This window comes from Mustelus asterias, chromosome 22 (assembly GCF_964213995.1).
Source record: "Mustelus asterias chromosome 22, sMusAst1.hap1.1, whole genome shotgun sequence".
NCBI lineage: Eukaryota > Metazoa > Chordata > Chondrichthyes > Carcharhiniformes > Triakidae > Mustelus > Mustelus asterias.
Window position 1 is genome coordinate 25,501,671 of NC_135822.1, and position 17,386 is coordinate 25,519,056.

General features: G+C 43.4%; 1 protein-coding gene across 8 annotated transcripts in view; it reads left to right on the forward strand.

Moving 5' to 3' along the window:
* The first annotated feature begins 3,208 nt into the window (after window positions 1–3,208).
* The window catches only part of atp13a2 (ATPase cation transporting 13A2), a 77,862-nt gene continuing 63,684 nt past the window's right edge, over window positions 3,209–17,386 (forward strand). For 3 of the 8 annotated variants that reach the window (XM_078238984.1, XM_078238985.1, XM_078238983.1), the window contains exon 1: window positions 7,667–7,741. Coding sequence is in view for 2 of the 8 variants with exons in the window: in XM_078238989.1 (XP_078095115.1) it covers window positions 7,732–7,741 (10 nt within the window). In the remaining 6 variants the exon portion in view is untranslated. Of the gene's footprint in view, window positions 3,508–6,333; window positions 6,354–7,666; window positions 7,742–17,386 lie in introns of those variants that run through there. The other 5 variants (XM_078238987.1, XM_078238986.1, XM_078238989.1 and 2 more) reach the window with 3 other exon arrangements.

Consider the following 17,386-nt stretch of genomic DNA (forward strand, 5'->3'; position numbering starts at 1 on the left):
CCATAAATCTACCTCTTTGACCAAGTTTATCTTTTCTGTTATTTCCTTGTGTGACCCAGTGTCAGTTTTTGTGTGGCAACACAAGTCTTTGGGATGTTTTTTCTACATTAAATGTGGTTACAAGTGCAAATTGTAGTTGCTGTTGTCTGCTCAGTACTGTTGTAATTGTAGCTTTAACATCAAAATAAATCTATTCCCACTTCAGTTCGCCTATATTGTTTGTGTGCCTTAATACAAGTAACTATTAAAATGATATTGGATACCTTACAGAAATCAGAAAAGAGGAGGAGAATCAGATTAGAATAGATATCTCCAATTGGAAAGCAAGGGCCATTTGAATATCTGGGAACAGCTGGAGCACGGTGACCTCCTCCTGTCGCATACAGTCAATGATTCCGCAGAGATTTCCTGAAACCAGCCAGCCGAGAGCACACACACACACACATCACGTTCAACCAGCAGAGGGTGCACAAGAGCCATTGGGCCTCATCACAGAGCCGTAAAATCATGGAATGGTTACAGCACAGACGCCATATGTTCCAGTCTTGCCTGAGCTGTCCTCAAGAGGAACTCAGCAGGTCTCATTCCCCCAGCCTTTCCTCAAAGCCCTGCATCCAATTTCCTCTTGAAAGCCACGATTTGAATCTGCCTCAACCAGGGCAGTGTATTCCAGATCCTAACCACTCACTGTGTAAAAAAAAATATATTTCCCCCCATGTCACCATAGGTCACTTTGCCAATCGCCTTAAATCAGTGTCTTTCCACCAATGAGAACAGTTTTTTTCTCTCTCTGCTCTGTTCCCCATGATTTTCAATGCTGAAATAATGTAATATGAAGTTTCATCATAACTTCCTTGTCCATGCATTATACTTCTCTACATGGAGCTCAGAATCCTGGACTTTCCCAACCTGCCCTGCCACCATTAATGATTTGTGTATATAAAGCCCCAGGTTGCACTCCTTCCTCTGTGCCACCTTTTAAAATGGCGCCCTTTATTTTATGTTGCCTCTCCTCATTCTTCCGACCAAAGTGAATCACTTCACACTTCTTTGCGTTAAATTTCACCTGCCAGGTGTCTGTCCATTCCACTGGCCTGTCTATATCTTCTTGAAGTGCATCACCGTTCTCCTCACAGTTTGCAATACTTTCAAGTCATATGTCACCATGCCATCAAACATTGAAATCGTGGCCTGTGCACCCAAGCCTCGACCACGAGCAGAGATCGAGAAAAGCAGTGGCCCTGGAACCAAACCTGGGAAACCTTCCTTCAGTCTGAAAAACAATTGTTCACAATCAAACTCTGTTTCCTGTCACTCAGCCAATTTTGTATCCACGCTGCTATTGCTAGGTCTATTCTAAGAGCTCTAACTTTGCTGACAAACCTGTTATGTGGCAATTTATCAAGTGCCTCGGAAGTCCATGTAGACAACATCAACTGTAGTGCTCGTGCCAACTTTCTCTGTTACGTCATTGAATAACTCAAGCAATTTAGTTAAAAACAATTTGCCTTTAACAACTATATGCTGGCTTTCCTCAATTAATCCACAAATGTGCAAGTGATTGTTAATTTTGTCCGAAATGATCATTTTTAAAGTAAGAAGTCTCACAACACCAGGTTAAAGTCCAACAGGTGTATTTGGAATCACAAGCTTTCACTGCTCCTTCATTTATTGCCCATCTCTAGTTGCCTGAGGGCAGTTGAGAGTCAACCGCATCGCTGTGGCTCTGGAGTCACATGTAGGCCAGACCAGGTAAGGACAGCAGATTTCCTTCCCTGAAGAACATTAGTGAACAACTTGGGTTTTTCCAACAATTGGCAATGGTTTTATTAGATTCTTAATCCCTGATATTTTTTATTGAATTCAAATTCCACCATCTGCCGTGGCGGGATTCGAACCTGAATGTTCCCCAGAACGTTAGCTGAGATTCTGGATTAACAGTCTAGCGAAAATACCACTCAGCCATCGCCTCCCCACATAGAACATGATGTGCACTCCATGTGTCTGAGTTGCCTTATTTATTAGATTATTAAACTTAAAACCTAAATTTGAAAAAAAGTCTCCCAGCTACCTTCTAACCAGCAGTTCAGTCAGCCTTCTTTAGCTTAATTATCCTCTAATATTTATTTTTTTAACTTTACCCTCCATCTGATTGATTAATTGTGCAATGATTTTATTATATGATAAATTACCAAATTGGGTTTAGTCTTAGTTTTTTACATCAGTTATTTGTTCAAATCTAAAATAATTAGACACTTTCCCTTCTTCTACAATCTAGTTATCATCATGTGTAAACTATGAATTTTAATTAATGCTTGAGGGGCTGCTCTTAACAAACAACCAGCCTGCTTTCCTATGAGGCCACAACTTGATTTTCTTCTTCGATAGCTGTTGCTCTGCTCTAAACCACCTGAACAACTGTACCCCCTGTCCCCACTTGTACCCCCATCCCTCCTTGTATCCCCCTTTCCTCCACCTTGTACGCCCCATTTGTACACCCCTTGTACACCCCACTTGTATCCTCCCCTGTACCCCCTTGTATCCCCATCCCCCCTGTACCCCCACTGTATCCCCATCCCGCCCTTGTATCCCCCACCCCTTGTATTCCCCCACCACCCCTTGTATTCCCCCACCACCCCTTGTATTCCCCACCACCCCTTGTATACCCCCCCACCTCTTGTATTCCCCCCACCACCCCTTGTATTCCCCCATGTCTCCCCCATATATCTCCCCTTGTATCCCCCTTATATCACTGCCCTTGTACCACACCCCCTTGTATATCCCCACCACCCCTTGTATTCCCCCCACCACCCCTTGTATTCCCCCCACCTTGCCTTGTATCCCCCCCACCATGCCTTGTATCCCCCCCATGGATTCCCCCCCCAATGGATTCCCCCCCCCAATGGATCCCCCCCATGAATCCGCCCCATGGATCCCCGCCCCCCCAATAGATCCCCCCTTACGTCCCTCCCACTGTATCCTCCCCATATCCCATCCCCGTATCCAGCCTGGCCTTGCTGTGCTCCTGCTGCTTTGCTGTCCTGCTGTTCTTTATTCTTGCTGCGTTCCTTTAGTTTATCAGGCAGCAGAGGGTGTAGATGAGCTGCGTGGATTTCTGCCCTTTCAGTTGTGTTATTTTTCCTCTGCCGTCAATTATTTTGCCAGCTGAGCATGACGTGCGCCTACTTCACAGACCACAAGCTGAACTACCCAGAATCCATGTAGCAGATGGGTGTAGAGTGCATATTCTTCCCATTTAGAGACACACCCTACTTTTCCCCACATTACAACCAGTGACTGTATTTCAATAGTTACAGCACAGAATGGGCCATGTGGATGGTTGTGGCTGAGTTAGCCTTCTGTAAAAAGCAGCTCAGCTAGTCCCATTACCAGACCCACTTTTCCCCTGACACACTGCAAACCTTTTCCCTTTAGGTGCTTGCCAAATTCCATTCTGGATCTACCTCCACCACAGACAGGATATTCAGATTCTAACCACTCGCTGCAGTAAGTGAAATGTTTTTCCTCATCTCGCCATTGCTTCTTTCTCCTTCTAAGTCTCGAACTCTGTCCTCTTAAGGATCCCGGATTTTAGTTGCTCGGCCCTTCGAGGCTATGCCTTAAGTTGTCCAGGCCTTAAGCTCTGAAATTTCTTCCTTAAAACCCTACACCTCTCTGTATTTACTTACTCCTTTATGACACTCCTTAAACCTACCTCTTTGATCAAGCTCATGGTCACTTGACTTAATATCTCCTTCTGTGGCTTGGTGTCAAAACACCATGAAGAACCTTGGGACATTTTTTTTGGTTGGGTTTTTGCTATCCATGGTGTGTACAGCTTAAGCACCATTGGCAGTCTTGTAGAAGTTACACAGAAGTCTTTATTAACATTACTGAACTATGTACATATTTGCAGGAGAGGGTACAGATATGGAGAGGGCTTCAAACATACTCTTTCATGTTCGCACCTAGCTCTATACTGACCGAAGCTCTAGCTCAGTGGGCAGCACAGTGGTTAGCCCTGCTGCCTCACAGTGCCAGGGACCCGGGTTCGATTCCCGGCTTGGGTCACTGTCTGTGTGGAATTTGCACATTCTCCCCCTGTCTGCGTGGGTTTCCTCCGGGTGCTCCGGTTTCCTCCCACAGTCCAAAGATGTGCGGGTTAGGTAGATTGGCCATGCTAAAATTGCCCCTTAGCGTCAGAAGGACCAGATAGGGTAAATGAATGGAGTTACAGGGATAGGGCCTGGGTGGGATTGTGGTTGGTGCAGAATCGATGGGCCAAATGGCCTCCTTCTGCACTGTATGATTCAGGTGTCTTCTTACATCACCAGTCGGTGGTACTGTACTCAGTTCCAGGTTGACCCTTAATCCTTCCGCTACAATTTTATTACATTAAAGGTGCTATATGAATACAAGTTGTTATTGTTGTGAGGGTCAAAAATTGTCATTGAGTGGGGAAGGAAGGTAGGAGATAATCTTTCACACAGAAGTTAGTTGGAATATGGAATATTTTGCCACAGGGAGTGGTCGAGACAGAGAAGATTACATGTTAAAGGGACAAGCGGATAAACATTTGGAATAGAATACAGGGCTGTGGTGAGAGAATGAGACAGTAGTTTCAGATGTAACAAAGACACAACAGCTGAAACAACGACCCAATTGCTGAGAATCTCATTGACTCTATGAATGTGTAGATACGTTTTGTGACCCTGATCAAAAGTTTAATGTTCAGTTCCCAAACATTCTGGCCCACTCTGAACTTCACAATGATCTTCAATCTGAAGGGAGAAACCTGAATTTATTTGGCATTAATATCGTGGACAGCGATATCTGGAATCCGCTCAGGAGCCATAGTGACCGTGAATGGCAAGGCTTGGAATGTGAGCCTGCACTCCTCTAACTCGTCCCAGTCTTTCTGCCTGTTTTCATTTCAGAAATGGAGTTGTGTTCCTAAAAGCGCTTGGTTGAGGTCATTGGGTTGCATTTAAGCTTCACTTGAAGCAGTTTTTAAAAGCGGCATCTCGGCTTTTTGGCTAAGATGCAAATGAGATCAAGACTTGGAGGAGGTGAGTCTGCACCTACTCCGATCAGCTTGACTCATGTAGATCAGGCCCAGGACAGGTGTGGAGGCCCTGTCTTGTCAGCTTGGATCGGAAATGTCTCAACTTGTTGAGACTCTGAATTGGACTTGATTTGATTGAATTGGAATTGGTTATGTTCCTAAAAGGACCAGGACAGGGTTCATTAAGTGCTTCCCACAAGCTGTAATTTGACTCGTTGGTGGGGTGGAGTTCAGTCCTCACCTTTCTCCCACGCTGGCTGCAGCTCTGCTTCACTGAGTGTGTGTGAAACTAAGGTGTGGTGAATGATTAGTGCCTGCACTGCTGACAGGAACCTGAAGGATTAGACACTGCAGTAATTCCGAACTGCAAACATAGACAAAAGGTATTGTCAATCTGAACACTGACATCAATAGGAAAACGGTAAGAAGTCTCACAACACCAGGTTAAAGTCCAACAGGTTTATTTGGTAGCAAATACCATAAGCTTTGTGGCTCCAAGTGGCCCCAAGGCTCCAAGTGGAGAGGATCTCCAAAAGCTTATGGTATTTGCTACCAAATAAACCTGTTGGACTTTAACCTGGTGTTGTGAGACTTCTTACCGTGTTCACCCCAGTCCAACGCCGGCATCTCCACATCATCAATAGGAAATCCAGGCAGCTGGCGTTCAGATACTTCTTAAAACCCACCTCTTTGACCAAGCTTTTGACCAGCTGTGCTAATATCTCTTTGTGTGGCTCAGTGTTGAATCAAATTTAGTTTATCTCGCCTGTGAATTGCCTTTGCACATTTTAATATGTTAATATTCCAAAGATGTGTAGGTTAGCTTGATTGGCCATGCTGAATTGCCCCTGAGTGTCAGGGGGACTAGCAGGGTAAATATGTGGTGTTCAAGGGATAGGGCCTGGGTGAGATTGTTGTCAGTGCAGGCTCAATATCTTACCCAAGACCTTGCCCCCGCCCTATCCCTGTAACCCCATACATTTTGTGACTCTGTGTGCCTTGTTTGGGAGCAGATATCCACTCCATCTGACGAAGGAACAGCGCTCCGAAAGCTAATGGCATTTGCTACCAAATAAACCTGTTGGACTTTAACCTGGTGTTGTTAAAACTCTTACTGTGTTTACCCCATACATTTAGCATGGCTAATCCACTGAACCCACACATGATGGGATACTAAGGGACAATTTAGCATGGCCAATCCACCTAACCTGTACATCTTTGGACTGTGGGAGGAAACCCATGCAGACATGGGGAGAATGTGCAAACTCCACATAGGCCTCCCTCTTATGTGAGTTGGTGATAAATTTTGTATTATACCACTGTTGTGGGATGTTTAATTATGTTAATGGTACTACCCAGAAGGGAAAAAAAAGTCAAACCTGAGAAATACGAATACTAGTCTGAACAGTTTCTTCCTATCGGGTATATGAAAACAAGTTTCAAGGGGGCGGCACGGTAGCACAGTGGTTAGCACTGCTGCTTCACAGCTCCAGAGACCTGGGTTCGATTTCTGGCTTGGGTCACTGTCTGGGTGGAGTTTGCACATTCTCCCTGTGTCTGCGTGGGTGTGCTCCGGTTTCCTCCCACACTCCAAAGATGTGCAGGTTAGGTTAATTGGCCATGCTAAATTGCCCCTTAATGAACTGGGATGCGTAGGTTAGAGGGATTAGTGGGTAAATATGTGGGGATATGGGGATAGGGCCTGGGTGGGATTGTGGTCGGTGCAGACTTGGTGGGCTGAATGGCCTCTTTCTGCACTGTAGGGTTTCTATGATTCTATGAAGTTTGTTGTTGTTTTTGCTGTGTGCAAATTTCTGATGTGTTTTCGACAACACTGACTTTTTACAACCCTGACTACTGTTCTAAAACACGACTTCATTGATTATAAATGGCTTTGGGTCATCTTGACATTGTGAAAGGCACAGGAGCATGTGATTGGATTACAGTGTATGTGAATAAGTTTATCTGCAATTCTTTGTGATGCTGGGTTGCAAAGTAGGGATCACTCTGATTTGGAAGGGTTATTGTTTATGTACACCCTCCCACAAAGAGCACGGTGACACAGTGATTAGCACTGCTGCCTCACAGTGCCAAGGACCCAGGCTCGAATCCCGGCTTGGGTTGGGTCACTGTCTGTGCGAAGTCTGCAAGTTCTCTCTGTGTCTGTGTGGGTTTCCTCCTACGGTTTCTTCCCCCAAGTCCGAAAGATGTGCCGGTTCGATGCATTGGCCGTGCTAAGTTCTCCCTCAGTGAACCCGAACAGGCGCCGGAGTGTGGCGACTAGGGAATTTTCGCAGTAACTTCATGTAAGCCTACTTGTGACATTAATAAATAAACTTTAAACTGTAAAACTGTAAACCCAAACAGGCGCTGGAGTGTGGCGACTTGGAGATTTTCACAGTAACTTAACTGCAGTGTTAATGTAAGCCTATTTGTGATACCAATAAATAAACTAAACCATGATGATGAAAGGACCTGATCCTTTATTCCGCCCCCCCACCAAAAAGGGCATTGGAATCAAAGTAAGAGGGCTAAGGGCGAAAGACTACAAGTCCCAGGCGCCTTTGCGGGCACCGCGCGTGCGCAGTCGACGCACCCGTGTGATGACGTGAATGCGGCGCTCGAGGAGGCGTTCGATCCAGCGATGAGAAGGTGGTCGGGCGGTGATGAGTTCAGGTGAGAGGGAAGCCTCCAGGTGCGGCGGCGGGAAGATAAAACCTCGGGGCATGGGTTGGAGGCAGTGATTCCGCCTCAGAGAACGGGCCCGGCATCTTGTTCCTCAAATCTGGTCCCCACCGCACCTAGCAACTCCTTAGCAACCTCCCCCCGGGGTGGATGGTGGGGATGGGGTTTAAGGGGTGGATGGTGGGGATGGGGTTTAAGGGGATGCTGCAGTCAGGGCCTCTCAGCCCACCACCATCCAGTCACTTTGCACAGGGTCAACACAGCCTCTCAGCCAGGCTGATGCAATGATTCCGAGTGCTGACCCTCGAGGGATGCAAATCATCTTTGGCAGTGGTCACCTCAGTAGAAGATCATTGATTAGTTATCTGCTTCATGGGCAGGAACAATTTGTAATTGTATCGCACTTTAAAAAAAATTATAGCCCAAGGAGAGTGGGAGGGAGTAGGGTTGAGTGTGTGAGGAATTTTAGGGAAGTGACTGCAAGCTCCAGTACAGACTTTTTTTTAACATGGCATTTAATTGTTATTTGCAGTTTGTTTTGTTTTAATTAAATGTTCCATGAGAACTGATATGAATAACTGTGTATTACATATTGTGTGTGGTTTTGAAGCCATTATCATTTAATACATGTTTGGTGCAGTTAAATACTGATGAATGCTGACCTGGTAACTTTGAAGCTAAGTTTCTCGCCTAGCCATGAGATTCTGTTTTTGCAGTGTCTACCAAGTTGTGACTGTTAATGTTTGTACTAGACAGCTACTACAAAGAGAAATCTGTTGGGTGTTATGTATTAGTCTTCATATCCTTTAGGGAAGGAAATCTGCTGTCCTTAACTCAGTCTGGCCTGAACTTGACTCCAGACACAATATGGTTGACTTTCAATTGCCTTCTGAAATGATTTAACAAGCCACTTGGTTGTACATGGATGCACTTGTCAATGATGCCCACATCCAGTGCTGGATTTAGGCATAAGCTAAACAAGCTACAGCTTAGGGCCTCACAAAATTTCAGAAGGTTTACAATGAAGAGAATGTTTAAGAGCGGATACCAGAAAAGAAAAAGAAAGCACCAGCTTGAAGAGTGACTCAAATTACCAAAATTTATGAGAGAGATCAAGCCAGCCAAATGATAAATATGTGATCAGTAAATGCATTCATTTGAAATTTGTATTTTTCACTTTAAATACCTTGCTATTAAATAATTAAAAGGCAATAATTATGTTTTCAATTTTTTTTGTGGCGACCCAAGGTCCTGTTTTGGTACGCAGCTTTGTGAGATCTTTTGGTGTAACTTTTTAACAAGGGGCCTCCAAGCTTTATATAGCTTAGGGCCTCACCAAGTCTAAATCTGGCACTGCCCACATCCTAAAAATGAATTAAAAATAAACTCCCTCTCTCAAACCCCTCTGATTTGCTGCACTTCTTGCATCAAAGAGCCTCCACTAACTCTCTTGAATCAGTCATCTCTCCTGTGTGAAACGCTCTGGTCTGTTCAATGCTGTTAAAAAAAGTTATGCAAGTACGAATTGTATGTGACTCTCAGTCAGCTGGCAAGTTGGAGCATTGAGTCTTTGAATGATGTCCAAAAATGTTGTGTTTGGGTCTCTCTACAGGTCTAACATGTATGAACCTGGATCAGGTAATAGCTATTTGGAATTCTGTACACCTAGATGTATTGCTTCACTGTAACTCTTTCCTTAACAGCACTGTGAATGTACCAACACCACATGAACTGCAGGGATTCATGCAAGTGGCTCATCACCACCTTCTCAAGGGCAATTAATTAGTGGCGGACAATAAATGCTGGTTTAGCCAGCAGTGCCCAAACCCTGTTTAAAACAAAAAAGGAAAAGACTCATTCTAAATAAGTTTGGTACCAACACTGCTGAGGGCTTTTATATTTCAGGAAGCACAGGAAAATAAAAACAGAACTGAGGCATCCACATTCTGATTACATTGAGTTTTGATGTAACTGATCTTACTGATAAGATGGTTATTATCATCCATCCAAAGATGTTTGGTTATAGGTGAAAGATGACATTATTTTTATTCCCTTAGTTGATATTTCTGGCTGGGCCAACTTGTGTCTCAGTTGAAGTTAGGCTAATGTTTCTTGAATGGAGGGGGATCAAGAAATAAAGCTACCCTAAAAATAGAGCATACTGTTAGTATGTATTAGTAGTTCCAGCTTTAATAAAGCAATATCTGTTTGTATATATTACAGGAAAGATTTGAATTTATAAAGCACTCCTAATAACCACAGGATAACACCCTGAACAACACTGGATATCCTAAAGTGCTTTAAGCCAATGACATATTGTAGTCACTGTCCAAAGATGTGTGGGTTAGATTGATTAGCCATGTTAAATTTCCCCTTAGTTCCTTAGTATCAGGGGGATTAGCAGGGTAAATACGTGGGGTTATGGGGATAGGGCCTGGGTGAGATTGTTGTCGGAACAGGCTCGATGGGCCAAATGGCCTCTTTCGGCACTGTAGGGATTCTATGATTTTATGTTGTAATGCAGGATACAACTGGTTCTTCATCCCAAAATAATCAGAGACCCACATTTTCATGGGTTTACGATTCTGCCATTGTTTTAAGGGAGATGGTTTTCGTAATAAATAATCGAACTTGCTTTTCCTAAAGGCTGGATCATATGAACATTCTAGGTTGGCCTCAAATTCCACCCTTTGTAAACTTGAGTAAATCCAAAATTCTGCTGCTCACGTGTTTACTTGCATGAAGTCTCATTTATCTATCATTCTGTCCTCGTTAGAATCGTATCCCTATAGTGCAGAAGGATATGTTCGGCCCATCAAGTTAGCACCGACTCTCTGACAGAGCGTCCCACCCAGTCCCTGTAATCCTACATATTTACTCACTAATCCCCCTAACCCTACACATCGTGAGACACTAATTGACAGTTTAGCATAGCCAACCTACCTAACCTGCACATCTTTGGATTGTGGGAGGAAACTGGAGCCCCCAGAGGAAACCCACGCAGACACAGAGAGAATGTGCAAACTCCACACAGTCAGCTGAGACCGGAATTAAACCTGGATCCCTGGAGCTGTGAGGCAGCAGTGCTAACCACTGTGCCACCGTTGCCCTACACTGGCTTCCAATTGAGCAGCATCTGATTTTATAATTCCCATCTTTGTTTTTAAATCCCTTCATGGTCTCGCCCTTCATATTTCTGTAATCCCTTCCAGCCCCAAAACCATTTGAGATATCTGCTCCAATTCTGGCCTCTTGAGCATCAATTTTACTCGCTGCACCACTGGTAGCCATGTCTTTAGCTGCAAACATTCGGAGCTCTGAAATTCCCTCCTTTAAACTTCACCACCTCCCTTCCTCTATTTTCTCCTCTTAGATGCTCCCTTAAACCTACATTTTTGACCAAGCTTATCTGCCCTCGTATCTCCTCCTGTGATTCAGTGTCAAATTTTGTTTGATAACTGGTGTGACTTTGGGACATTTTGCTACATTAAAGATGTTGGATAAATGTCAGTTTATTTTTTGACATTGCAGAATAGAAGATACACTGGTCTACATCTGAGCTGGGGAATGCTTGATGGTGCCATTGTCGCATCCACCTTTTGAGGAAGAGGACTTGTTAAGAAAGTCTCACAGCCCTCTTTATGCTGTGTATGACAGTATCACTTTGTCACAAAGCTCAGCTTGTATGTAAACAACCGTTGAATCATTTATTTAAAGTCCCTTGTTTTAAAAGAAATCTATTTTGAGCTGTTATGTGACACAAGAAGAATAAAGGAACTAGGAGCAGGAGTAGGCCATTCAGCCCCTCGGGTCTGCTCCGCCATTCAAAAAAATCATGGCTAATCTTTTCGCGGACTCAGCTCCACTTGCCCGCCCGCTCACCTTAATTCCTTTACTGTTCAAAAATCTATCTCTGTCAATGAAGTCTGGCAATGAATAATTCACCCTTTTATTATGTTGTTCTGAGGGATTTCACATTTTGCTCCGCTTGCAGATAGACTAATATATACAAAACAAAAACAGCAGGACCACACAAAAGGGAGAAGTAACTCTGTTCCTCTTACAGTATCAGCTGTGGCTCGGTTGGAGTCAGAAGATTGTGGGTGAAGAATCCTGCTTCAGACACCATGACGTTCTTTGTAGTTTTGAGTATATTAACAGCAAGTCTTTATTGACATGTATGTATAATTTATACACACACACTCTCAGGAGAGGGTATGGTGCGGAGCTGACTCATACCTAGGTCTTTACATATATTTGTCCATCTCTAGACTGACCCTGGCTCTGGGTCATGTGCCGCCTTATATCAGTCACATGTTAACCCTGTATGTACCAGATCCTATTACTGCACCTTCCATCAATTCCTTATCCCATGGATTTCGGTTTATTTCAAGTCTTGCATTGTTTTCAGTCTGGTGCATTTACTTATTGTTGCAACATTAATACAATTCCAGCATTATTGCTGTTACATTAACAGCGTTCTTGCTTATCCATCCCTCAGCATCAAGTCCTTGAGGTTAGAGGTTCAGAAGGTCTGGATGCCTTATAACCCTTCCGCATCTTCATTGCCACTCTGTCATAGGCGATAGGCCCTGGTGGTTCTGGTTCTTAGAGGTTGGGCTGACATTTGGGAATGCTGTCATCCATTTCTTCCATTGCTTGATGTTCAACCACACCTGGTTGGTCTGGCTGGTTTGGTGGTGCATGGTTGTTATTCTTAATCATTTCTTGCAGGGTGGCGATTATGGTATTTGGCTGCTTGGCGGTGCCTTTTCTTCTTTCTCCATTTGGACCATGAAGAAACTCTCTGAGGCTGTGGAGAGAGGAATTCTTGTGACAAGGAGATGATTGAATAGTATGCTCACCTGTTAATTTGTTGTTGGTGGTACAAGACTGCTACGATGTTCCAGCATCCCTTATGGTTCTGGCTGGAAGTTGCTATATGTGCACAGTGGTTGGCGTGTTACCAGCTGTAACATTGGAGATTGAGGCTCCTCAGAGTTGCTCTTTGGTACCACTTGCATGGAGGAGGTGCTATTGTAATCTTGTGTGGGGTAGGATAGTCTGACCATTGTGTCTTTCCAGGACCTGGAATGATGATGGACAAACCTGCTCCACCAAAAGAGCAGAGAGGTCACAAGTGAAATCAAAGTCTGAATATGTTTTGTGTTTGAGGACTCAAGACTGTGTTGTTCTGGCTGCTAACAACAGTGGTCGCCTTGGCATTTTTTGTTATCTGGAGGAGATTGAGAGCTATGCAGCCATCCCTGCTTAGAAGGGAGGCTGGTCCTGGACAAAATACATCAGCTCAAAGATCTGTTTGCTGCTCTGTGCTGTATTCTCCCCACTGATCAGTTTTTCCTCGACTAAGTATAATTCCTCTGTGCTACCTTTCAAGGTCACATTTAGTAATTGCGCTTCTGCCAACTGTTTTTGAAAAACCTCATGCTCTTTAATGAGAACTTCTATCTTCGCTTGCGATTCCATATTCTGGATTTTCATCTTTGTTATCCCTCTTTTAGAATGTAATGTTTTTCCAAGGTTCATTCCAAATGTGCAACTCCTTCTTTCAGTGCTGCAGTCTTATTCTTGTACCTCTCAGTTTCCTCCCGGAATAGTGAACATTCCTGAGTCTTCTCCGAAAACGGAATCATCAGTTCTGTCAGAGTGGCATTAAATTCATTTTGTCCCACTTTGACACGTTCCTGAGGGACAAACCCGGACCTGAGGAATCCTTGTAGCATGTTAAGGTCCTTCAGCAGGTTTTCCTTTTCGTTGTGAAGCTCAAGGACTTTGTGTTGTTTTCTTGCAATTTGGCAGAGTCTCATTGAGTTTGTCTGCCATTCTGCAGCTCAAAGTATTCTTTATTTCATCATGGTGCTAAAGGGTAATTGTTTTTTTGAAACTGATCTTGAAGGATAATTAACTGCTCTTGTTTATTTTCTTGATAAGCCGGTTTATTCTGAATGAGCTGGCAATGTCGGTATTGGACTGGGGTGCGCACAGTAAGAAGTCTCACAAGTTCAACAGGTTTATTTGGAATCACGAGCCTTTGGAGTGCTGCTCCTTCATCAGCTGAGCCTTCATCAGGTGAGACTCACCTGATGAAGGAGCAGCACTCCAAAAACTCATGATTCCAAATAAACCTGTTGAACTTTAACGTGGTAAGACTTCTTGCTGTATACTGAACCTGTGTGTCTTTGTATGGATTTGTCATTGCTGAGGACACCAACTTCTGTTGAAGTTCCATTCATCATCCTTGTGTTTTTGCAGGATTTGCTTCATCAAAGAATCTTTCATGGCAGTAAGCTCTGAAAGTGCCTTTCCTGTCTGCTACAGGGCCTGGCTACACTTGAGGTTGAGTTTGTCCAACTTTGCTTTGATGCAAAGCTTTCTGAGTGAATCTCGCTTTTTCTTGGTACGCCTGGCGCAGGACGTTTTCCTTGTTGTTCACTGATAGGCACGTTTTCAGAACTTATGTCTCCAAGAAGGAAATCATTTGGGATTTCTGCCTCGGGCTCCCCATCAAGATATATCACTGAGGCTTCTGGAAAGTTCCGTGTCTCTCTCTGGTGCCTTTGTTCAGGTGCTGTTTTTTGCCTTTCCATCATTTTGCTGAGAGTTTCATATGCCTCTTAAGCACTGAATTTTCTTCAGCTGGAAGATTAAAATATTCATCAAAGGCTGTTTTCGAATTCATCAAAGCCTTGCATCAGTGTGATTCACAAGACCACTGAAACAGTTTAAAAAACGTTAATCTGGTGTTCCCCAGCTTTTTTTTTAAGAGGTCTGATGTGAAAAATCGTTTCTTGAAGATCACCGTGTGGGTGAGTGACACTGTACTCCGTCCCACATTAGCCCTGTATGTGCCAGACCCCCCTCCTACAGCGGGAACAGGTTCCACTTCAGAGACTTGAGCACAATAATGTGGCCTGATTGTGGGAATCTTCTGTGCAGAGGTTGTTTGCTGTGTTCCTACATTAAAATAGGGACTGCATTTTAAAAATGTTGCTTGTGAATTGCTTTAGGACATCCTGAGCTTATGGAAGACAATGTATAAACATAACTCCTTTCTTCTTTCAGCTAACGTGTTTATCTGTGCAGATAATAGAATTTTGCAGTGGGAACTGTAAATCTGAAATAAAAACAAAAGCTCATTCTCATGTCAGGCAGCATCTGTGGAGAGAGAAAGAGAGTTGACATTTCAGGTTAATGACATTGTGTCAGAAGTTCTGATGAAAGACCATTGACCTGAAATGTTAAACCTTGTTTCTTCTGCCACAAGTGCAGCCAAGCCTGCTAATTATTTCTAGCATTTTCTGTTTTATTTCATACTTTTAAGCCTATTGTTGCAGAGCGGGGGCCTTGAGTTAAAAAGGGTCACTGCCTTTGAGCTTAGTGAAGAAAATAAGGATTGGGTAGTATGTGGTTGAAAACATATTGCATTGGAATATCCTGTAGACTGGAGGGTGTTACAGGCTTATATTATACTGAGTTGCTGCTGTTCTCTTGTTACTGTCACAGCTTTGGCTAATTCTGCATTTCTAACTTGAGTTCAAGAGTTGATTCAGCAGATGTTGATAATGCTTTAAACCAGGGTTCACAAGTAAGAAGATGGGAAAGCAAGGCTTTCACTGAGTAACGCCGATTTGTTCTGCAGAACTGGATGTCAGGTAATGACAGTGAAGCCCCATATGGTCAAATAGTTTGGTTCTCACTGTCGCGGCTGATATTAAAACGTGTGTCCATGGAGCTGTACCCCAACAAGGTGTCAGCACATTGTGCAAAGGGCGGGAGAAGAAAAATAAATTGGCTGGGAAAAGACTTTACAGTCTTTGAATTGGGATGACATTGAGTTGGTTTTACCTTTCTCAAATTTTCTTGACAATTTCACAAAACGTATAAGCCAAAAACAGAATTGCCTATTAGTTTATATTAGAATTGGCAGCTTTTATTTCCCGTCATTGATCAAACTTGGAGTGCAGAATTAAACACTTGCTTCAAGTGAGTTGACGTTTTTCAATGACAGGAGCTGGAAGGTTAGATATAGTTATAAGTCCACCAGTTTCTTCCCTACATTATAATACAGTTAGGGTGTGAAATCATGGAGAACCGGGCAAGCCATCATTTGACATCAAGATCTATCTCCCTGTGAAACAACTTGCAAAGCCTGTAAATATGGCTAAACCTGTGAGAAAGCTAAAAGTGCTGTCGATTGGAGATGGGATTCAAAAAGTTATGATGCACATGATGTTGAGAACAAGGCAGGGCAGGGTGAGGCTAACCAACCCAATGATTAAGCACTTTTCCCTCATCTGCTGGATGCCGGCATGGAAATTCCAGCAGGGACAATCTTGGAAACTTGTACGGAGGTGGATTCTGCAGTAGGCTGCACCACGGAACTGATAGATGATGCAATCATCAAGACAGTACATTCTTCAATTAAGGAGGCCAATAACTCCGATGAATCCATTGAATGCTCATCTGAAGCGAAAAAGATTATGAAGTTGTTCCAGAGCTAGCTCCTGACATTTGTCAATGCAGTGCTCTGGCCTTTTACAGGGTCAGGCCATTATACAGTGTGAACAGATTGAATGAAGAGTTTTTCCACACATTTACTACTTTACTGTGTTTTCATTTGAATCTGTTGTTTTTGACAGTGGCTTAATGGATTGTGTAGAGACGCTTTAATGTGGGAAAGGAGCCTCCTCAGTGGCCATGAAGCTCTGCTTAACATGAATTGTGGGCGGATCCCCAGGGATTTTACTCATCAGGGTCTCACTGTATTTTGGTTCTTTCAGTTTTTAAATAGATGGGAACTAAATTTGCATTACATACTTTGATGTGCTTCACATTCTGTTCAAATTAATGATTTCTGGGAAACTGCAAATGTTTTTATTTAGGAATGGAATGCCAGGGAAATTCAGGGATTCACTTTGGGATTAACAGTTCTGTCACCCTATATTCAATCTGACGTATATCATGGTTTATAGACAGCACCCGTGCTGGTGCAGCACCATTGGAATCTTGAGACCCTTCAGCATTTAACAGTGTCCAAGTCAATAGTGAACTTCAAATCTAGACCATAGACAGTAAAGATAAATAGAAAATGCTGGAAATTGTTAAACAGATTGGTTGGCAACTCGAGATGTCATGAATTACTGGAACCCAAGTCTATCAGAAGGTGGTTAGAGACTGTGGCTCTTGGAACAACAGTGATCACTTGTAGACTTGTGAAGTTATCCCGTGAGCAACTGAACCATCCAAAAAAAAGACTAGTTCAGACAGAGAAAAGTTGAGGCTACTGCAAATTGGCTGCTCTTTTTCGAGGGGCTTAAATTGACCTTTGTTCTCTGGATTATGGAAGGGGGTAATCAGCTAAAGCTCCTCTTTTGATTGCTATCCAGTGAACAAAAGGTGCTAGAAAGTGCATGTATGAGGATAAGATTGGACTTGATGCCCCTTTGATGAACTACCTTCTGTCAATTCATCTACAGCAGGGATGAGTTGACTTCTAGCATTGGTGAATATGAATAAATTAGTTGTGCGTAATAAAGATCTCTCATGTAATGGAGACCTGTGGATCATGTGTTCAGTGGTTTGTGTTCAAGAGTTCTTGCTTGGCATAGCAGTGCA